A 23066-nucleotide genomic window follows, 5' to 3' on the forward strand; every position below is an offset into this window, starting at 1 on the left:
ATGTTACCTTTCTACATAACACAAGAATATATACCCTATATATAATGCAAGAAGGAAAATGGAGAAACTGAGACGGTTAACATGAATATAAATATGCAACATTTTAAGAAGGTTTATGATGGGAAAATAATTATTTCAATTGAGTGAAAAATTAACTCACACCAAAAGAAGGAAATTTAGAATTTTTACCAGTGATACGTATTGAAGGCATATAGATCACTATCTTTGAGAGGAAAAATATAACTATTTGAAGCAGGAGGAAAATGGAGTTGGGTTATTGACATGTAACATACAACTAACAATTGGCACAGATGGTCAACTAAACAAACTGGTTAAAGGTAACATTTCATTGTTGGTGTTCATAGTTCAAGTGATTGTGTCCTTTCTTCGTTCTCATTCATGGTCCATTTACTTCAGTCAAAGTTGAAGGAAAAAATGTGCCAGTGGGAGCAGGATCAGGAAAGACTGAATTTCATATTAATAGCACATTTTTGTGTAGTATATCTTTCAAATAACACATTTAAAAGTCAACCCCCAGTCAATTTTAACATGCATTTTCCTTCAGCCAAGCCCTTCAAATGTATTGTCACTTTTTAATCCTCTTAAGGCGGCTTTAATTCATCAAATGAAAATTAAAGACTGTGATATTGAAAGCGGGAGAAGCACAGAAAGGCTGGCTTAAGGCTATAGGGAGACAGATTGGAAAGTGTAGCAGCTGGTTTGTGAATGATCTCTGATAGATCATCCATTGTTCTTGACTTAATCATGAACTCAAAGGGAATATTATTACAGTTTGTTTGTAAGACAAAGTATGAGAATGTGATGTACTAGCTGCATGGGACAGGATGGATTTAAAGAGAATTGGCAGTTTTTTGTCATGCACAATTAAACACATACTGAAATAAATACATTCTGGAAAAAGTAAAGACAAAATGACAGCGCTAATTAGTAACATTCTCTGCAGAGTGGAGAAACGGCAGGTTCTGGTTCTAACTCTTTTCCTATTTGTCCAGAAGGTTCCTGCTACTTTTCCCCTTGTGGGAGATTTTGGGGAAAGGCTGGGAACCACTTATTTTGGGACACTCTTTTGGCATGGTAATAGTGTCCCTACTCCTGGACCAAGAGGCCCGAGTTCAAATCTCATGTGCACCAGAAGTGTGTAGTAATATCTCTGAAGAAGTTAGTTAGAAAAGAAAAGGTAAAATAAACAAAAAGGCAAAAATTTCATCTGTAACAGAGGCAAGTGAAATTCAGGATTTACATAGTATTGGATACAAAATAAGGTAATTCCTAAATCTTATAAATTAGTATATTACAGTTGAAGTAGATTGTAAGTTTATGGTTACGGGTTATTTTAAAAATATTGAAGATGTTAAAAGCTGCAGGACGAGGAACTTAGGAAATTTATTTGTGTTCAGTGGAGCTGAAAAGGTTAATGGGAATATAGATGTTGAAATTATGGGATGTGAGAGAAAGATTGATTATTTCCATTAATAATTAGGCCTAAATTTAGGATTAGTATCAAAATGGAGAAATCTGGTCTTGTTTGCAGTGATATTTAATGAAACCAGTGGATCATAATCTTTGAGAGGGGAAAACATGAATAATTGAAGGGGGCGGGAGTGGAGTGGAAATGATACATAAAATATGCAGTTAGCAGCTAGCAAATGCACAATGGACCACACAACCTGTGCTAACGTAAATCAACAACTTGCAATTACATCGAGCCTTTAATGTGGTAAAACATTGCAAGATGGTTCATAGGAGTGTTATTAAGCAAAACTATGACACTGAGCCATAACAAGAAATTAGGTCACATAACTAAAGTCATGGTCAAAGACATAGGTTTTAAGGAGTGTCTTAAAGGAGGAAAGAAAGATTACAAGAAGGAACAACAGTGGGAAGGAATCCTGGAGTTTAAGTCCAAAAGCAGCTGAATGCATAGTCACCAGTGATGGAATGATTAAAATGCACAAGAAATCAGAATTATAGAAGCCAAGGGTTGAAGTGCTGAAGGGTAAACAGGTGATAGAAGGGAAAGGCTATGGAGGAATTTGAAAGCAAGAATAAACATTTTAAAATTGTATTTTACTCTCGGACCTAAAGTCGGTTAGTGGGCATAAAGATACTAGGTGATCGGGACTTAAACACAATTAATCTGTATAGGATAAAACACTCTGAATTTAAATTTTACGCTGATTGTGAATTAAATTTCTACTTCAGATGATAAGATCATCACTTCTTGGGCATAAAATTACAATCTACTTTTCTTCAAACAATTGATTAGAAGGTTTTGATTCTCATAGAATCCCTACAGTATGGAAACAAGCCATTTGGCCCAACAATTCCACACAGACCCTCCAAAGAGTATCCCACCCAGACACATTCCCCTGACTAATGCACCTAGCCTACTCATCCTTGAACATTACGGGCACTTCAGCATGGCCAATTCACCTAACCTGCATATCTTTGAATTGTGAGAGGAAACCGGAGTGTCCGGAGAAAATCCACGCAGACACAGGCACAATGTGCAAACTCCACACAGATAGTTACCTGAGGCTGGAATTGAACCCAGGTCCCTGGCGCTAAGAGGCAGACGTGCTAACTTCTGAGCCATCGTTTCTTGAATTTACTGCATTAGTGTGCTTGAAGTTCAAATTAACTGTTTTGGATTGGCCATTTATTGCATTTTCTCCTCTCATCAATATGCAGAAAACAAAGCATTTAACCGATTATGTTTACTGTGATATGAATTCATCATTTGTCATCAGTCCTATCACTCTGTTCAATCTTGCTTAGTGAAGGAAGCTGATTCAACCTTGTCTATGTAAAAATGTAAACATTTTGTTTAGATGTTCCATGTCCCTGTCATGATTAATTTCACTTAATCACTTTTTAAAAATCAACAGATCTACCAGACAGTGAATAGTTTTGCTAATGTGTTATTTCAAGCAATAACAATAATAATAATGCAGTAATATAGCTTGAAGATTATGTCAGGCTTCTTATCACATTTGCATTCCCAATCTTTTACCTGCTTTTATCAAGGCCTTAATACAATTGTATTTAAAGTAATATTTTTGTTTCTGCAGTTGGGTTAGTATCTCCGAGAAAATTTATCAGAATTTCAGATTCTAACTGTGATTCATTACTGAAACTGCATTCAAATGTGGATATCTATTGAAAGTCAGATCAGGCTTGCCTTGGTGGTGCCTGTAATTTATTGACAGTCTTCATGTGAGCATTTAAAACTGACGAGTATCAGAGATCTTATTGAGTTATTTAATTCAATAGAAGATGTTAAGTGTAGAAACAAATCTTGCTTCTGCTGATTGTCAGCAGACCACCCATTTATTAACTTAATTCAGTTTAAATATTGTATTTATAATGTAAATGTTGCATATTGCAGCTTTTTAGTATTGCAGAAAAACATTCTATTTAATTTCTGCGTGGCTATTTTATGTCCGCCTGAGATGAATCCTTAAACTGTTGATATTTTCATTCTTGTGATATTGACTTTTGTGTTGCATATGTTTATATGGATATGGCAAAAAATTTGGTTACTAAACTTTGAAATTATTGTTGTTTGAAGAAATGTAACATTCCTGGAAAAGAAGAGGTATTATCACAGTTAATATTTGTCTCTTTTGTGTGAACAGAAGATCAAGCTTCCATATAAAGTTTCCAGTAAGTACCAAAATTATGACCTGTATCTTTATGGAGAGGGGGACTCTGCTGAAGCACACAATCTGAAAACCACAGGAATCCCTGTTCTATTTCTTCCTGGAAATGCTGGAAGTTACAGACAAGGTACTTTTTACACTTGTTAAAGTTGTTTTTAATCATTCCTATCCTGGTGATTGGCACTCAAGGAAGGTTCAAAGATCAATTTTGAAGAAGAGTCAATGGACTTGAAATGTTAGCTTTGTTTTTCCCTCTGTGGATCAACTAGATCTGTTGAGTTTCTCCAGCATTTTGTTTATTAGAGTCATAGAGATGTACAGCATGGAAACAGACCCTTTGATCCAACCCATCCATGCCGATCAGACATCCCAACCCAATCTAGTCCCACCTGCCAGTACCCGGCCCATATCCTTCCAAATCCTTCCTATTCATATACCCATCCAAATGCCTCTTAAATGTTGCAATTGTACCAGTCTCCACCACATCCTCTGGCAGCTCATTCCATTGCAAGGTTTGTGAAGGTTTGTACACGTATCATTCCATACACGTACCACCCTCTGCATGAAAAAGTTGCCCCTTAGCTCTCTTTTATATCTTTCCCCTCTCACCCTAAACCTATGCCCTCTCGTTCTGGACTCCCAACCCCAGGGAAAAGACTTTGTCTATTTATTCTATCCATGCCCCTCATAATTTTGTATACCTCTATAAGGTCACCCTCAGCCTTCGACGCTCCAGGGAAAACAGCCCCAACCAGTTCAGCCTCTCCCTGATCCTCCAACCCTGGCAACATCCTTGTAAATCTTTTCTGAACCCTTTCAAGTTTCACAACATCTTTCCAATAGGAAGGAGACCAGAATTGCACGCAGTATTCCAACAGTGGCCTAACCAATGTCCTATACAGCTGCAACATGACCTCCCAACTCCTGTACTCAATACTCTGACCAATAAAGGAAAGCATACCAAATGCCGCCTTCACTATCCTATCTACCTGTGACTCCACTTTCAAGAAACTATGAACCTGCACTCCAAGGTCTCTTTGTTCAGCAACACTCCCTAGGACCTTACCATTAACTGTATAAGTCCTGCTAAGATTTGCTTTCCCAAAATGCAGCACCTCGCATTTATCTGAATTAAACTCCATCTGCCACTTCTCAGCCCATTGGCCCATCTGATCCAGATCCTGTTGTAATCTGAGGTAACCCTCTTCGCTGTCCACTACACCTCCAATTTTGGTGTCATCTGCAAACTTACTAACTGTACCTCTTATGCTGGCATCCAAATCATTTATGTAAATGACAAAAAGTAGAGAGCCCAGCACCGATCCTTGTGGCACTCCACTGGTCACAGGCCTTCAGTCGGAAAAACAACCCTCTACCACCACCCTCTGTCTTCTACCTTTGAGCCAGTTCAGTATCCAAATGGCTAGTTCTCCCTGTATTCCGTGACATCTAACCTTGCTAATCAGTCTCCCACGGGGAACCTTGTCGAACGCCCTACTGAAGTCCATATAGATCACATCTACAACTCTGCCCTCATCAATCATCTTTGTTACTTCTTCAAAAAATTCAATCAAGTTTGTGAGAAATGATTTCCCACACACAAAGCCATGTTGACTATCCCGAATCAGTCCCTGCCTTTCCAAATACATGTACATCCTGTCCCTCAGGATTCCCTCCAACAACTTGCCCACCACCGAGGTCAGGCTCACCGGTCTATAGTTCCATGGCTTGTCTTTATCGCTCTTCTTAAACAGTGGCACCATGTTTTCCAACCTCCAGTCTTCTGGCACCTCACCTGTGACTATCGATGATACAAATATCTCAGCAAGAGGCCCAGCAATCGCTTCTCTAGCTAACCGTTTCAAGACATCCAGCACTTTCTCCTCTGTAATCTGGACATTTTGCAAGATGTCATCATCTATTTCCCTACTGTCTATATCTTCCATATCCTTTTCCACAGTAAATACTGTTGCAAAATATTCATTTAGTATCTCCCCCATTTTCTGTGGCTCCACACAAAAGCCACCTTGCTGATCTTTGAGGAGCCCTATTCTCTTCCTAGTTACCCTTTTGTCCTTAATATATTTGTAAAAACTCTTTGGATTCTCCTTAATTCTATTTGCCAAAGCTATCTCATGTCCCAGTTTTGCCCTCCTGATTTCCCTCTTAAGTATACTTCTACTTTCTTTATACTCTTCTAAGGATTCACTCGATCTATCCTGTCTATACCTGACATATGCTTCCTTCTTTTTCTTAACCAAACCCTCAATTTCGTTAGTCATCCAGCATTCCCTATACCTACCAGCCTTCCCTTTCACCCTGACAGGAATATACTTTCTCTGGATTCTTGTTATCTCATTTCTGAAGGCTTCCCATTTTCCAGCCGTCCCTTTACCTGTGAACATCTGCCTCCAATCAGCTTTCGAAAGTTCTTGCCTAATACCGTCAAAATTGGCCTTTCTCCAATTTAGGACTTCAACTTTTAGATCTGGTCTATCCTTTTCCATCACTATTTTAAAGCAAATGGGATTATGGTCGCTGGCCCCAAAGTGCTCCCCCACTGACAACTCAGTCACCTGCCCTGCCTTACTTCCCAAGATTAGGTCAAGTTTTGCACCTTCTCTAGTAGGTACCTCCACATACTGAATCAGAAAATTGTCTTGTACACACTTAAGAAATTCCTCTCCTTTGATAAGTTCTTTATTTTGTCTGAATATTTACAAATCCTTTTGATTTGGTCTTGTGTTTCAGTTCGCTCCCTGGGCTCTGTTGCACTAAGGAAAGCTGAGAACATACATAACAAATTCCACTTCGATTTTTTTAGCATTGATTTTAATGAGGAGCTTGTTGCACTTTATGGTGGAAGCCTTGAAAAGCAAACGAAGTTTGTACATGCATGTATAAAAGTAATTCTTAAACTTTACAAGGTAAGATCTGAACAAGCTATTTTCTTTCAAAAATCCTTGCTGATAAAAAAAACTAAACTGTTTTGGCATTACTCAATGTGAAACTTACTTCTAACTTGTTCTTACTCAAAATGCTAGTGTTAAATAAAATCATACAGCATAGAAACAGACCCTTTATCAGATGCTATCAGGTGCATGTGAATGTTTTCTTCACATGAACTACCAGACCTAAACTCATTCCTCTGACACTTCCAAGCTATTTAATATTTGTCATTTTCAATGAGCAATTTAATTGTCTTTTAAAGAATTAAAACTGTACTGATTCTTCTTCAACAAAATTTGGAACAGAGAATTCACATCCTCATCACTCATTATAAAATAAGATGGCAGTAAAATGGATCAATGCCAGAAATGCAAGACAGACTGACAGGAATCAGCATTTAGTGTAAAGAAAATCAAACTCATTGTAAAGTAGGCTGTTAGTTCGTGACAAATCTGTTTAGCTATACTGACCTTGACAGATTGCATTCCCTTTGCTTTCAACGCTTTTCTCTAAGCCTTTTTGTGATTTTCTTAAATTTGTGCATGTTTGCCACCTTCTTATTGACCAATTGAAACAGTCTGTCACTATTAGAACTCTAATCTTGGAGATTTCCATCAGTTCAGGTTTTTCTTCTCACATTCGAGGGAAGTGGCAGTGGCAACATTTATTATCCATCCTGAGTTATGTTGAGGCCAATAAAAATCAGCCACTTTTGGTGGGCAGAGTCACAATTTGACCAGATAAGTTCCAGGTGGTATGTTCCCTCTCCTGAAGGACATACGTGAAACTCTTGGGGTGCAATTTCTTCTCCCTAGAGGTAGCAAGAAGGGTACCTAATTGGGTGAGTAGGCCCTGGAGAGGCATTCATCCCCTTCATACCACCTCAGTATTTAAGTCCTAATCATAAGATGCACTGTTGACTTTCTTCACTAGAAAGCAATTAAAACCCTTAAATTGTCAATTCATGGCCATTTAAGCGTCTCAACTTACTATTGATGCCATTATTTGCCTTCCCAGCAGTGAAAAAAGTAGCTGAAACCAGAGTGACCTGCTACCAGATTTCAACGGAAGGGGGTGCCATTTACTCTAACTTGGAGCCAACTGGGACAAGGGATGGCTGCAGAGGGGGCAGCTGACCTCCTCTCACTATGACCCCTACACCGCAGTACCTGAAGAAATAAATCTTTCTTCTTTTAGTTGCCCTGAAGTTCTGGGCCATCAGTACTGATCTGTGGGTGCAAGAAGATATTTGCTTCTGATTGACTGTTAGGACTTCACCATTGAGGCCTGTAATCATGAAGCTCATTGGTCAGCTGTTAACTGGCTGAGGAAGCTCAATCCTGTGAGCTTTCTCCATGGAGGCAGAGAGTCAGTCATTACTAAACACATGTTCCCATGTGTCTACCTAAATTTAAGATTTTTTTTCTACTTTGCTCGACGTAATTGCTTCACATTTTGTTGCGCTGCACTACACTACATCTGCCACCTTACTGTCCATTCTGCTAGCCTGCCTGTGCACTGCAAACCTTAGTCCTTATCACAACGAACAAATGTCATCAATAAACAAATGCCATTCTTGCTCCCTCAATTCTAAATCTGAGTTACTTATTATAGGTTTGAAAAGCACAGAGTGTCTCAGTGGAATATCAAACCACACTTTTTGAGTCTGAGAAATGTATTTTTATTTTAAGCCTTTTTCTGCCATCTAATTCTTCAATCTGTGTGATCATATTCCATAAAATACTGCACATCTTGTGATACTGTGTCTATGAATGCTTTTTAAAAGTTGTGTAAAATGCAGTTGGATTATCTATTGTAACCACCATCATTATCCCTGGATATGACCTGTCCCACCAACAGGACAGATCCAACATAGGGGGCAGCATAGTGCTGTACACTCAGGAGGAGCTGCTGAAGGAGCTCTCAACATTGTCTCTGGACTCCATGAAGTCTCATGGCATCAGGTTAAATGTGGGCAAGGAAGCTTCCTGCTGGTTACCATATGCTAGCCCCAGTTAATTTGATTAATCAGTACTCCTCTATGTTGAATACCAGTTGGAGGAAGTGCTGAGAGTGGAAAGAGTGCAGCATGTACTATGGGGAGGCGATTTTCAATGTTATTGACCAGGAGTAGCTTGGTGACACCACTACTGATCATGTTGCTCAAGTCCTAAAGGACAAAGCGGTTAGACTGGGTCTGCAACATTTGGTGAGGATAAAACATACTCAATCTTGCCTTCACCAATCTGCTTGCTACAGCTGCATCTGTCTGTGACAGTATCCATAACAGTGACAGCACATGGACCTTGTGGAGACATAGTTCTGTGTTCATACTGTGGATATCCATCTTGTGTTGTGGCATTATCACCATACTAAATTGAACAGATCTAGCAACTCAGGACTGGGCATCCCTGAAGTACTGTAGGCCATCAGCAGCACAATTGTACTCAAACATGATCTGTGACCAAATAGCCCAGCTTGTTCCTCACTTTAACATTACCATCAAACTGAGGAGTCAATTCTAGCTCAATAAAAAGTGAGGAAAGGCATGCTAGGAGCAGCACAAAAATGAGGTGGCACCTGAAACCACAGCATAGAATTACTTAAATGCTAAATAGTATAGGCAGTGAATGATAAACAGAGTTAAGCAATTCTACAACTAACTGATTAGATCTAAGCTCTCCAATCCTGCCACAAGGGTGGCACGGTGGCACAGTGGTTAGCATTGCTGCCTCACAGCACCAGAGACCCGGGTTCAATTCCCGCCTCAGGCAACTGTCTCTATGGAGTTTGCACATTCTCCCCGTGTCTGCGTGGGTTTCCTCCGGGTGCTCCGGTTTCCTCCCACAGTCCAAAAATGTGCAGGTTAGGTGAATTGGCTGTGCTAAGTTGCCCATAGTGTTAGGTGAAAGGGTAAATGTAGGGGAATGGGTCTGGGTGGGTTGATCTTCAGAGGGTCTGTGTGGACTTGTTGGGCCGAAGGGCCTATTTCCACACTGTAAGTAATCTAATCTAATCAAATCTAATCTAATCCAGTGTTGGATAGCGGTGAACAATTAAATAACTCACTAGAGGAAGAGACTCCACTGGAGGAGCCCTGCACTATAGAGTGAAATATGAGGCTGAGTAGATGCTTCACTTCAGCCTTCATCAGAGGTAGCATCACAAATGCTTGTCTTGGCCAATTTGATTCATCCACCTGATATTAAAAACTGACTAAAGACACTGGATACTCCAAAGACTGTGGGCCCTTTCAATATTTCAACAATAGTACTGTAGAGTTGTGGTCCAGAAATTGCTTAACCTGTATTCAAGCTGTTCCAGCACATCTGCAACACTGGCAACCGGTGCCCAACAAAGTGGAAAATTGCTCAAATATGTCGAAACCACAAAAAAATGGGAGAAATCCAACTTGGCCAATAATTGCCCGATCAATTTACCCTCAGTCATCAATAAAGTGATGATGTTGGTCATCAAAAGTGCTGTCATGCTGAACTTGGTTCGCAATAATATGCACACTGATAGTCAGGGCTTCTCAGCGCTTGATTTTGTTATAGCCTTGGTTGAAATATTGACACAAGAGATGACCTCGAGAGGAAAGGTGAGAGTGACTGTCTGTGATATCAAGGTCATATTTGACCATGTTTGTCATCACGAACCTGAGCAAAATTAGAGTCAAGGGAAATTGGATGGAAACATTGCTGTTCGGAGTCAAGTCAAGATGGTGTTAGTTATAGGATGAGACAAAAAAAACTGCAGCTGCTGGAATCCAAGGTAGACAAGCAGGAGGCAAGAAGAACACAGCAAGCCAGGCAGCATCAGGAGGTGGGGAAGTCAACGTTTCAGGTGTAACCCTTCTTCAGATATAGGATGTCCACCATCTCAGCAGCAGGATTTCATCATTGCTGTGTCCTATGTCCAACCTTCTTCAACTGAACTTTCCTGTATTGAAATCAGAAGTGGGGGTGTTTGCTGATTACTGTAGTGTTCAGTACTAATTATGATGCCTGAGATATTGAAGCAAGTATTGTTAATCAGGCCTGAAGTCAGAAGTGGCAAGTGTCACGCAAGTGCCCAGGTAAAGGCCGTCTCCAACAAGAGTGAATCTGATCATCACCTCTTGAACTTCAGTGGCATTCGCATCACTGACTATCCTTCTATCGATAACCTGGGGGTACCATTGCCCAGAAACTGAACTGGACTTGCTGCATAAATACTGCAGCTATAAGAACAGGTCAGAGGCCAGGAATCCTGCAGTGAGTAATTCCCCTCAGTGCTCTCTAAAGCCTGTTTACCATGTGCAAGGCAAAAGTCAAGTGTGTGAAGGAATACTCCTCACTTGCCTGGAGAGTGCAAATCCAACTACACTCGAGAAGCTTGATATCTCCTCAGTTGGTCAAAACAATACAAAATAATTGGGGACTGTTAAACTTAATGAGGACTGCATATGCTGGAGGTCAGAGTCGAGGGTGGTGCTGGAAAAGCACAGCAGGTCGGGCAGCATTCAAGGAGCAGGAGAATTGACATTTTGGGCATAAACCTAATTTCTGATGAAGGGCTTATGCCCCGAAACATCAATTCTCCTGCTCCTTGGATGCTGCCTGACCTGCTGTGCTTTTCCAGCACCACAATCTCGACCCCAAATGTTAAACTTAAGTATGACATGGCCAAATTTCACTCATTTTTTGATTTACATAGGTTCTAGTTGGCATATCTTAAAACTTTCTTTCATACCAAATAGTATTCAATTTGTTAAGAAAACGAACACCAAATTAAACTGTTGAAAGCTCATGTCGTTTATTTTAAGTAATTTTCAGAGATTTAAATTCAAGTTAAAGTTTACATTAAGTTGATTGAGATGGCTCACTTAAAGTAATTTTACTGATTTCATAATACTGATTCACCAACAAATCTTCCTTATGTTGTCCTATGTAACTTGTAGCATATTGTTAATACTAACTGTTTCTTTTAGAGGTACTTGATTGAAATAGTAAGTTTTGTAATGTTTTATATTGCACAAAATCAACTTTTTACTCATCTGCTTGATTGTAAGTTTACCAAAACTACAATGATCTTTGCTTGTGACAGCTAATCTGTTTGTTGTATTGTAGACCACAAAATAGTTTCCACTAGGCCTCTTAGTTTGTTATTAATTAGCTGAATTGCAGTTGATTTCTCCAAGCTGGAATAATATGCATATATGTGACATTGAAAGTATAGCATGTGCCACATATCTAGATTTCAGATGATGTAATAATTTTACTGGGTGTGGACTATTCCACTTACCAACCATTCCTGACAACATTGCTATCTACCTTTGATTGTTTGGCCAAACAGTGTTGTTGACACTGAAAGGCTTGGTGACTTGGGCAAAAATTGGGAGAGCAAACATCCTGACATAATCATAATCAAAGAGTCAAACCTAATGTGTCACATCACATGCGTGCCTTACATTTGGACATAGCCATCACCATCCCTGGGATACGTCCGTTTCCCCCAGAAGGACAAATCTACCATAAGTAATTGCCCAGTGGTATACAGTCAGGAGGGAGTTGTGGTTGACTCTAGACTCCACAAAGTCTCAGTTTGTTGTAAAACGTCTATGTCTCATCCCATTAACATCAGCCTTATCTGAATCTAGAACTCTAGTAGATGATTCATGCTTTTTACTTTCAAATGCTTTATTGAACCTGATCATGTTATGGTCATTATTTCATAAAGTATCATGCTTAATGAGGTCACTAATTAAATCTGGCTTACTACGCATTACTAAATGCAATTTTGCTTGTCCTCTTGCTGCATCCAGGACATCCTCCACCTTTCTGACACATGCTTGGCTGCTTCTCCCAATCTATTTTAACGTTAAAATCCCCCGTGAATGCTGCTCTGGCTTTGCTATACACTTGCCTAATTTCTGCATTTATACAATCTAGCAGTTAAGAGTTGCGCCTGGGAGGTCTCTACACAACACTTATTACAGATTTAGGTCGTTTACTGCTCCTCAGTTCCACCCATGTGGCCTCAACTGAATGCTTTCCCCTCATCATATCCTCCCTCACCATTGAAGCAATTTTGTTCCTAATCAGTAAGTCTACTGCACCCCCTCTGCCATTATCCCTGTCTGACCTATAAACCTTATAATCCAGCACATCCAGCAGCTATGTCTCAGTCCAATTTGGATTTGTGCTTGCAGCTCATTTAATTGATTCCTTATGCTCTGTGCATTGCTATAGAGAACTCTTATTTGGGTCACACACTCTAACCTGACCTTGAGTATTGATGATTTATACACCTGTTTATTATTTCTCTCCAGGTTTAATCAACACATTATCGTTTTGCCATTATCTGCCATACCTGAAAAAAGTAGGGTTCCTGGCTGTTTATGTATTCTCTGTCCTGTTATTGATTTTGAAACTGTATTGATTTCCCCTTCCCTCTCTCTAATCTCTCCCTCTTTCTTCGCCCCCTCCTTTCCGCATTGATCACTGCACAGTGTAGAAAAGAAATTATGTCTTCACATTGAGGACACCTTCGAGTGTTTTGTGTGATGCTGTCATTTACATTTGCATGGACATTTAAGCAACTAACAGAGGAAGTTATGTAAATTTCCCATTGTCCAGAAATTGTTCCAGCAATACAAATACACTTGACTAAAGCAACAGTTCATAGTCTAGGAATTCTGCGTTGACTATTGTTACAAAGTTGAAAGCATGTATGTTCAGTTTAAAATAGAAAGTGTTTTCTGAATTTTGAAGAAAACTTAAAGTGCAGGCTCAGCTGCCCAAATGGAAAGGCTGGGAGATGAGCTTTCCCAAACTGGAAACATGTAACAAATGGCTGTTAAATGGATACCTGAGATTTGGTTGTTGTTTTGACAACAATTTGAATTTAACCAATTAGTCTAAATTATACCCAGGATACTAAAACCTAAGTTTGAATTTATTGTTTTGACAACGTTGGACCAATGCAACAATACAATGCTGAGGGGATATAAAAATGCAGGCATTTTGAAAATTGATCAGAGAGCAACTGCCACCGATCAGCCGAGCAACTGTTATAGAGCTGGAGAGCTAACTGCCTATCTAACATCATGCTCTCAAAGAAATTAGAAAACACTCTTTATCAAAGGTACCTTTTCATGTAAAACATACTTGCAGCAAAAAGGAGACCCAGGAAGATCAGCAGACAGAAGATTGAGGACCGCAGAGAAGACAAAGACTATGTGGTCTTGAGACTAAGTTAATATAATGTTTAATAAGTATTATTGGAACAGCATTTTTTATAGAGTTGGGGTCAGACAGTAAGTAGTTAAGGACAAGGTAGGCTTGGATTTGTTAGTAGTTAGTATTTAGTACTCACTATTTGAATTCAGAAAATAACTTGTTATTTTTTCCAAATAGTGGAAATTAGGAGTTCTTTTTACTCACATTTGAACAGATTATGAGGCGAGGTGAGCTTTTCTGGGTGTTTGGCTTAATTAACAGAGGGGTTTGACCTCCACGTCGTAATGGTATTTATGGGCAGCATGGTAGCTAAGTGATTAGCACTGCTGCTTCACAGTGCCAGGAACCTGGGTTCAATTCCACCCTTGGGTGACTATCTCCCCGTATCTGTGTTGATTTCCTCCAGGTGCTCCAGTTTTCTACCACAGACTAAAGATGTACAGATTAGGTGGATAGGCCATGCTAAATTGCCCGTAGCATTCAGGGATGTATAGCTAAGGTGGATTAGCCATCGGAAATGCAGCGTTGCAGGGATAGAATAGGAGGCTGGGCTCAATGGGCTAATGGCTTGCTTACACACTGTAGGGATTTCATGATTCTATCTCACCCCTTGTCTTTCCAATAACTGACCTCCATCTGCAAGGCACAAGATGGGATAGTTCTGGAACACTGCCCATTTGCCAGGATGTGTGCAGCTCCAAGAACACACAAGAAGTTTGACACAATTCGGAACACAGCATCCCACTTGATTTGAACCTTCTCTGCCACCTTCATTGTTTACTTCCAACACCAGTGTGCACCATTGATAAATGCAATAAATTAATTGACTAAGCTTTTTTTGACAGAACCTTTCAAAGTTGCCTTCTTTAACTGCTGTAGTCTCTGAAGTACAGGGACACCTAATTTACTGTTAAGGAAGGGAGCTCTATGACAGTGAAGCGATGATGATATAGTTCAAATTCAGAAGTGCAAGAGCAGCAGATGCATTTTTAAAAAAAGCATTTTCTCTAAACCACTTATCGTCCCAAATTTGAACTATAGCATCATTGCTTCACTGTCATAGGGCTCCCTTCCTAACAGTAAATTAGGTGTCCCTGTACTTCAGAGACTACAGCAGTTAAAGAAGGCAACTCATCACCTTCTCCTTCTCTTAGGGCAATAAATGATGGCCAAACCAGTAATGTGCATATCCCATGAGTAAATTTTGAAAAAAGGAAGAATTTTAGAAAAAGTACTTGCTAACAGAAAGAAGCCAATTATTTCCTGACATGTTCCATCTCTACATGTTTTCTGAAAAGATTGCTGAAGTAACAAATAAAGGAACTTGGCAAATTTAATCGAGAAAATTTTGCACAGCAATAATTAGTCTATAATTATCAAAGGGCTATTTGGATCATGCCCCAACAGGGGATACACAAGCAATGCCCATAATGGACAACATTAAGTTTGCAGCCAAATGTTAAACCCAGGTTGCAAACTTCAGTCTCCTCAGGGGCAATATATTAAACATTATAATCTGTTTACTAAAACAATAGCTCAGTATATTGTACTGATACACATGCAAAGCAATTAGAAAAAGCTGCAGCCCAAAACTACATGATTCAATTAGTAAGGTTTCCTACTTGCCAGTTAAACGGAGTGTCTGTGTTTATCTTGTATGCAATATTTCTGTCTTTAAAATGCAGAGATCAGTTTAAACCAAATTTCTCCAAAGCAGTAGAAAAATAAATTGTGTTCATACATAAACACAGCATGTTTTCTGATTTACCGTGAGCTTTGCTAATATATATGTGAAACAATATTGCATGCCCAGTGCCACATCTTAAATGTTCTTATGTAAATAACAGCACACTTTCCTTAATGATCCAGATTTCTCTTGTTTACCAATCAAGAAACACTTATATTTCTGATTTTCTACTTCTTTCCCTTTCAATCCGTCACTCTCGAACTATTTCCTTATGAGCACCATCATAGGAAATCCACCAGTTCCCGTACAAATGTGTAGCAGAATATTTAAAGAATATAATCTGAAATAAGCGTGGAAACAATCTTCAGAGATCAAAATATGTGTGCTTCTGTTTTCTTGTTAGCTTTGTAGTAATTGTCTTTTTATTTGCATTTCTGCAGTTTTAGCATTATTCTAAATGTTCAAAAATCAAGAGGCCAATAATAAGCTAGTTACAATCAGCAGTATTGAGCAGTAAACCTACTCCTCCCCATCCCCACTTTAAATGTAAACTTTTAAATTTTTGTGTGGGTTCCAGAAAGTTGGCTTGCAAAAAACAGATTTTATATATTAACTTGTGCCTGAACAATTGTTGAAACAGTGAAATGTCAGATATCCATCACACTAGAATGTGCTTAATCTATTTAATGTCATTGCTTTCAGCTTTCTCAAAACCATTTACTCAAAATATTTACTAGCAATTTAACTTTGATTTGTTTGTATTCATAGGATCAAAAGGATGCACCCTGCAGTGTCGCCATTGTGGGCCATTCAATGGGTGGCATTATTGCTAGAGCACTATTCACTTTACCCAACTTCAAACCAACACTGATAAGTCTTATTATAACTCAAGCAACACCTCATGTTGCACCAGTCCTACCAGTGGACAGCTACCTCATAGGTATGTCCAGCGTTATCTCGTTAATAAAGTTTTTGTTGTTTCACATTGATTTCATTTATTCCAGGGCTCCCCTGCAACAAACCTGGGCATGGAGGGTTTATTGAATCAGTTTCTCTTTGATTGTCTTGCTAAGTAAAGAGATATGTTGTCGAAGCTTTCCATCTTATCAGGACAGAATTGTAAGGATATCAGTTATCAAAGGACATAACAACTTGTGCGACATAAGAGGTTGCTGATTGGTTGACAGTTGGACTGTGGTCAAGGTATTGCCATGGAGAATGCAGTGGAATTATTAACTGCAAAGCTTCTATTTAAATTCAAGCCAGGCAATTTGACCCTGATTCGTCATGACACAAATGAGTACTTTGCTACTTGATTTTTGGTACTAATGTAATGCCAGGTATGGAGCTGTACAGCTCAGGGACTGATGGATCATATGCAACAACACATCTCTTGGGTTGTATCAGTTCCACAGTGAAGATAGATGTTTCAGCAAAGCTAAACTGGCTAAACTCTGGATTTCTCAGATCATAAACCTTTCTCAGCTGCACCAAGCAATATTGCTTTTGGTCTTCCTGACCTCCGCTCTCAACTCCTGTCAACTATCAGCTGGACCCATGCTTTCTGTTAGCCCTAACCTCACGGAGTTAACAGCAGCAGTTTAGCTGCAGAGAGCCTCTTTCTTTGTTCCTGATTAAAACTAGCTGATTCTTGACTACTATTCTCTTACCCTTGAACTGGACTGAATGACCTATTAAAAACCTTTCAAAAAGCCTCACCATTGTTCCTAGGTAGGATCAAATGTAAAAACTATTGGGACACTTTCTGTCTTGAATGATGCAACATCATAGATGCCAGATTTCACAGCATATTGGAATACAAAACAAAATAGATGTTATTACATACTTAAGATTTGGTATTCTTGTAGTTGTTTCTTAATGACTGCAAGCTTAAAATGCAACTCAATTTTCAGCTCTACATAAATTCTATGCTATCAAGTGACTATTTAGTCTTGTTTGGTTACAACATTATTTATGTTATGTATTCATTATGTACAAATAATAATAGACATAGTGAGTTTTAGTTATATTAAATGACTGGAGTTGTGCTAATTTGCTGAATCAGCACTTGACAGTTACCTGGTTTAGATGGGATGGAGTAGACATGCTACAGATGCTAGACTTGCTGTATGTCAGGAATCTGCTTTTGATATCTCAATTAATAGCTGGCTGGCGGCCAAAAGTAGATATGTATTAACCTGAGGCAGCAAGTGCAATTCTGATCTCCCTATCAGAAGGATGTTGTGAAACTTGAAAGGGTTCACAAGGATGTTGCTATGGTTGGAGGATTTGAGCTATAGAGGCTGAATAGGCTGGGGCTGTTTTCCCTGGAGCATCAGAGGTTGAGGGGTTTTATAAACCTTATAAAGGTTTATAAAATCATGAGGGGCATGGATAGGGTAAATAGGTAAGGTCTTTTCCCTGGGTTGGAAGAATCCAGAACTAGAGGGCACAAGTTTAGGGTGAGAGGAAAAAAATTTAAAAGGGACATTAGGGGCAACGTTTTCACACAGAGGGTGATGCAATGAGCTGCCAGAGGTAGTGGTGGAGGGTGGTACAATTACAGCATTTAAAAGGCATCTGGATGGATATATGAATAGGAAGGGTTTAGAGGGGTATGAGCCGAGTGCTGGCCAATGGGATGAGATTAGGTTTGAATATCTGGTCAGCACGGACGAGTTGGATCGAAGGGTTTGTGTCCGTGCTGTACGTCTCTATGACTAATCGTCTTCAGTGCTCCCATCGAGTGCATGATCATAAATTGCTTTATTACAGCTTCTGAGCAATATAACATTAACTGCGATCGTTGAAATGAAAGCAGATGCAAAGTAAGATAGCAATCATAGTTTTGATAATCTTGAATTGTTATTCTGTATGCAAATAAATTACTTTCTGGAAATGTTAATGATTCCATTATTTTCAGCCATTTTGTTGTTGTGATTTCCCTCCTAGATATCAAGAAAAACAAATGAGCAAAAATAGAAGATAAATACTATAATAGAACATGAGCCATTGTTACTTGTAGTAAAAACAAAACATAGTTTTCTACATATTTGCAAAACTTATGCCAGTCAAATTTGTTTAATTAGTGCTAACACCCACGTTTATACAGGATAATAAATATAGACAAAATATGTAGGCAAATTTGCTTTCAGAATGTTTATGAATACAATTCTATGTATTTTTTGGTTTTAACTTGCAAAACAATATGTTTATTAATACATTCAGGCCTGTAATTTTTTTTTGTAAATATGTTTATTAGCAATTTTTAAAAATTTTACAAACGTATAAAATTATTGAAAAAACAATCAAACACAAATATCAGTATAATAAAAAGAAAAAAACACAAATTACAATACAACTACTATCTACTAAATTACTCTATAATACAAAACAAACCTTAACACTGTAAAGCAACACCAAAAAAAAGCAAAGAAAAACAAAAAAACCCACAAAATATAGAACAGCTGTGCTCGGCGCAAGGTTCCCAAACAAAGGAACAGGAGCATTGTATACATACCCGTATTAACTCGGGAGACCCCCTCCAGGGCCCAGGGCTTGACAAATCTAATCATCCTCATTAAACAAATGCCCTAGTTAAGATAACTGATAAATCTATATCCAAATAACTCAAGTAGGGCTGCTATGTCTTATAAAAATTGTCTGTTGTGTGGTGCACCATGTTTGTGAAAAAGTCCAAGGGAATGTGCTCCATAATTAATTTCTGCCATTCCAGCAAGCCCGGCGGGTTCTCAGACCCCCAATTCATCAGAATATTCTTCCATGCACAGTATGCAAGAATATTAAATAGTTTCTTCCCATGCCCGTCTAAAGATGGTAAATTCGGTAGACCTAAGAGGAGCAATATTGAGTCTACTTTAACTTCAGTTCTCAATACCCTCCCTATCTCTCCCGCCACAGCGCTCCAATAAACACGGAGCCTGTGGCATGTCCAGAAGCAATGGGTAAGAGTACCTGCACTTATTTTACATTTGGAGCACACTGAAGATGCCCCTTTTTTAAACTTCGCCAGACGGTCTGGTGCCAGATGAGCACTGTGCAGAACTTTTAACTGCATAGCGCATGTCTGTTTCGGATTGAGATCTTTTGAATATTCTCCCATATGTTCTCCCATGTTTCAGAAGAGATCTCCACTCCCAGCTCTTGCTCCCAGACCTCACATAACCGGTTAACATCCTGCCAGGCCCTGCCACCCAGCAGGCGATAGAGGGCATGAACCGAAAGGGTGCATGTGGAGCGTAGCAACAACCTCTCTGTATCGGGCTTATAGGGCTTAGTGAGAAGTGTAGTCTTCTTCTGGATGAAATCCCTAACCTGAAAATAAAACAGAAAAGCTCTGTGCTGGACAACCGTATTTGCTCAAAAGACATCATAACTTCCCCCTCAAACAAGTCTCCCAAACTAGAAACTCCTCCCACTGCCCATAGTTTGAACCCTGAGTCCATCATCCCTAGTCGGAACCCTGGCATGCCAAGGCCTGTTATTGTTTAAAGTAGCAATGCTACATGGCTGTAGGATTAGGAGAGAAAATGTTGAATAAGAAGTCAGAGAGAAAGGGAGTACTTGTGGATTTTGACTGAATAGGATGTAGAGTACAAAGTAACCATGTGAAGTAGAGCAGGTAACAAGGAAGAACTTGCATTGACAAAATTCATGACCGCTGTATGCTCCATATTGTTTCAGTGAATTATCTTCAAAATGTAGCTCAACGATGAAACTCTTACATCTGAGTCTCAGGGACATGGGTTCAAGGTCCATTCCAGAAAATGGTCATGTTATGCACACTGACCCTTCCATACAGTAATCCAGGTGTGTGTTATTAACGGTGAAATGAAATGAAACATTAAACTGGGGCCCAGTGTGCCCACAGAATGGATCCTTTAATGAAACCCCCCTCCCCACCCCCGTCCTCAGAGTTTACAACATTCAAGAGTATCTTGGAATAGACAATATTTACAGGTATTGTACAATAGCAACAACATGTCTAAGTTAACCAATATTAGCACACAGAATCCTAAATTAAGAGTCCTAGGATATAGTTAATTGTGGAATTAAGCGTGAGGCAACTTCTATATATATTTATGAATTTTTGTTACCGGAATCAATTCTGGGTTACATTATAATATTAAGCACCATATCACAGAGTATATAGTAAATTAAAAATAGTCAATTAGCTTATGTACAGACTGACTATTATAATATTCCAAGCTATCTCCTTAAAAGGAGCATCAACTATAGGGTCAATCAAAGTTGGATTTTACATAACAATTTAACTTTAAATTTACATACATTTTTAAAAGTAGCCTTAAGAAATTGAATATTCAAACAAATTTATTTATGTTATACTTAAATGCCAGTATAATTTTTTAAGAGGACAAAATGTCTTCATCCCAGTTTTCTTTAAGAGCAGTTTACATACAAATTAGGAGCAGGGAAAGTGGCGGGACCATAAGACATGGGAGCAGAAATTAGGCCATTCAGCCCATTGAGTCTGCACTGCCATTCAAACATGGCTGATAGATTTCTCAACCCCATGCTCCCGCTTTCTCCCCGTAACCCTTGATCCCCAAGAATCTATCTATCTCTGCCCATCGAGTCAAAGAAGAGATCCATAATGACTTTTTCAAGAGCTCTAGCTTTGCCCACAAGTTGTCTGAGTAGTTCTTTATCAAATTCTTTTTAGTTTTCCATATACAGTATATGAACTCAATTTATCTGATCCAAAAATCTAATCAGGTTAGTTAAGTATGATTTTGTTTAACATATATGCTGGCTTTTCTCACTTAACCTGCATTTGTCCAAGCATCTGTTAATTTTGTCCTAAATTATCATCTCGAAAAGCTTTCCCATCATCGAGGTTAAACTGGCTGATCTCTAGTTGTTTGGTGGAAGGAAGTTCTTTTTGCTGATTTGTAGAATTTGCTATTTTGTGTGTCAATTATTGTTTCGCTGTTTATTTTGTGATTTATTATGGATTAAATGTAGAATCAATATTGAGCTTTGGATGTCACAAATCACTAGTTAGCATGCTGCCTTTTCCAAAGGTAATACTGCACCTCTAAAAACCTCAGGTACAGTATCATGTAACCTTGTTAAGGAAAAATGTATCAAGTGCTTTAAGTAGACATTTAATTAATTAAACCATTTATTCTTGTAGACTTTTACAATACTGTGAACAACTACTGGATTCTCAAGGAAAAAGACTTAAGAAATATCACTGTTCTCTCGATGGGCGGTGGTTTCCGTGATTATCAAGTCCGGTCTGGTCTAACAATTTTGCCAAGTCTGGGCCTTTACAATAATACTCTAAATGTTGTGGTAATGTACATATTTTTTTTAAAAAGTTCTATATTGGTTGCTGTTGGTAACAGTAATATATTCATATTTATGTCATGTGCATCTATGTCTGAGCAATCCGTTTACAACAATCTAGGTTACACTAACAATGCTACGTTGACTTATAAGGAAAATGCAAATTTTGAGTAGCAGTCAGTATTCTTACTGTTACTTTACATTGATGTGTGTATTTCAGTTCTGCACTCATTTGAATGTGCTGTTGCTCAAAATTATATGTTGCTTTGCTGTAAATATGATAAGTTTACGTATGTATCTTTCTTCAAGCACAACATTAGAAATTAATCTAAAATTATCACAGTAAAGTTAAATTTCATCATCTTTGGGCTTTTTGAGCATATTTTCTAATAATAGTGAGCAAAAGCAATTCTTGTCGGGTAAGTAGAAGAGATTCATATCTGCATAAAATATTTGAAAAGCCAACCAGTAATACTTTGGAGATGACTGAAGGATCTGAATAGGAGTGAGTTTGTTTCTTTTCTTTAATCCCCATTGTCCTCAAAGGATGTTGTTTTGTGGAAAATATAGAACACTGTAGAGTTTAGTATTAAGTCTAGTCACCAATAGTCCTTTTCAAACCCATTGAAAAGAAGTTATTGGCAAATTCTACATCTTTCTAACAATGTGTTCTGTGTTTGACTTAACAAAGCTCTTCTAAACTTTCCTGGTTAGAAGTTCTCCTTATGACATCTAGCTTAGTAGATTTCCCATGTTATTTTGGCATTGTCCCCATTTGAATTTCACCAATTTATCACAGACTGGCGAGTTGGAGCAATTTTATCTTAATGGGTTTTATTTTACAATTCCAGTGCATTTATTGAATTTTGTTTCTATTGATCTAATTTCTACTTTCTGTATATAACCATGATCAACTTATTTTCCTAAATTCTGGAAGTGTGTTCTGATCTAATTTTAAGACTTACAACTCCCCTATCAAAGAACAGAAACTAAGGAAGTCTCTGGTTTATTGTTGATCAGGTAAATACAAAGAATTTTATTTTTCAAGGGTGATAGGACTTTTAAAATTTCATACATTCATACAAAGTGGGCATCACTGGCTAGACCACCATTCATTGTCTATCCTTAATTGCCCAGAGGACATTCCAGAAACAACCACATTGTTGTTGGTCTGGAGTCACACACAGGCCA

At 38.6% G+C, this 23066-nt stretch overlaps 1 protein-coding gene across 1 annotated transcript in view; it reads left to right on the forward strand.

The window, feature by feature from the left end:
* Positions 1-23066, forward strand: part of pgap1 (post-GPI attachment to proteins inositol deacylase 1) — a 170875-nt gene that overhangs the window by 1865 nt on the left and 145944 nt on the right. The window contains exons 2-5 of the mRNA XM_072578291.1: positions 3660-3810; positions 6435-6610; positions 16311-16482; positions 21721-21881. Coding sequence (XP_072434392.1) covers positions 3660-3810; positions 6435-6610; positions 16311-16482; positions 21721-21881 — 660 coding nt within the window. The remainder of the gene's footprint in view (positions 1-3659; positions 3811-6434; positions 6611-16310; positions 16483-21720; positions 21882-23066) is intronic.

The sequence above is a fragment of the Chiloscyllium punctatum genome, chromosome 10 (genome assembly GCF_047496795.1).
Source record: "Chiloscyllium punctatum isolate Juve2018m chromosome 10, sChiPun1.3, whole genome shotgun sequence".
Lineage (NCBI taxonomy): Eukaryota > Metazoa > Chordata > Chondrichthyes > Orectolobiformes > Hemiscylliidae > Chiloscyllium > Chiloscyllium punctatum.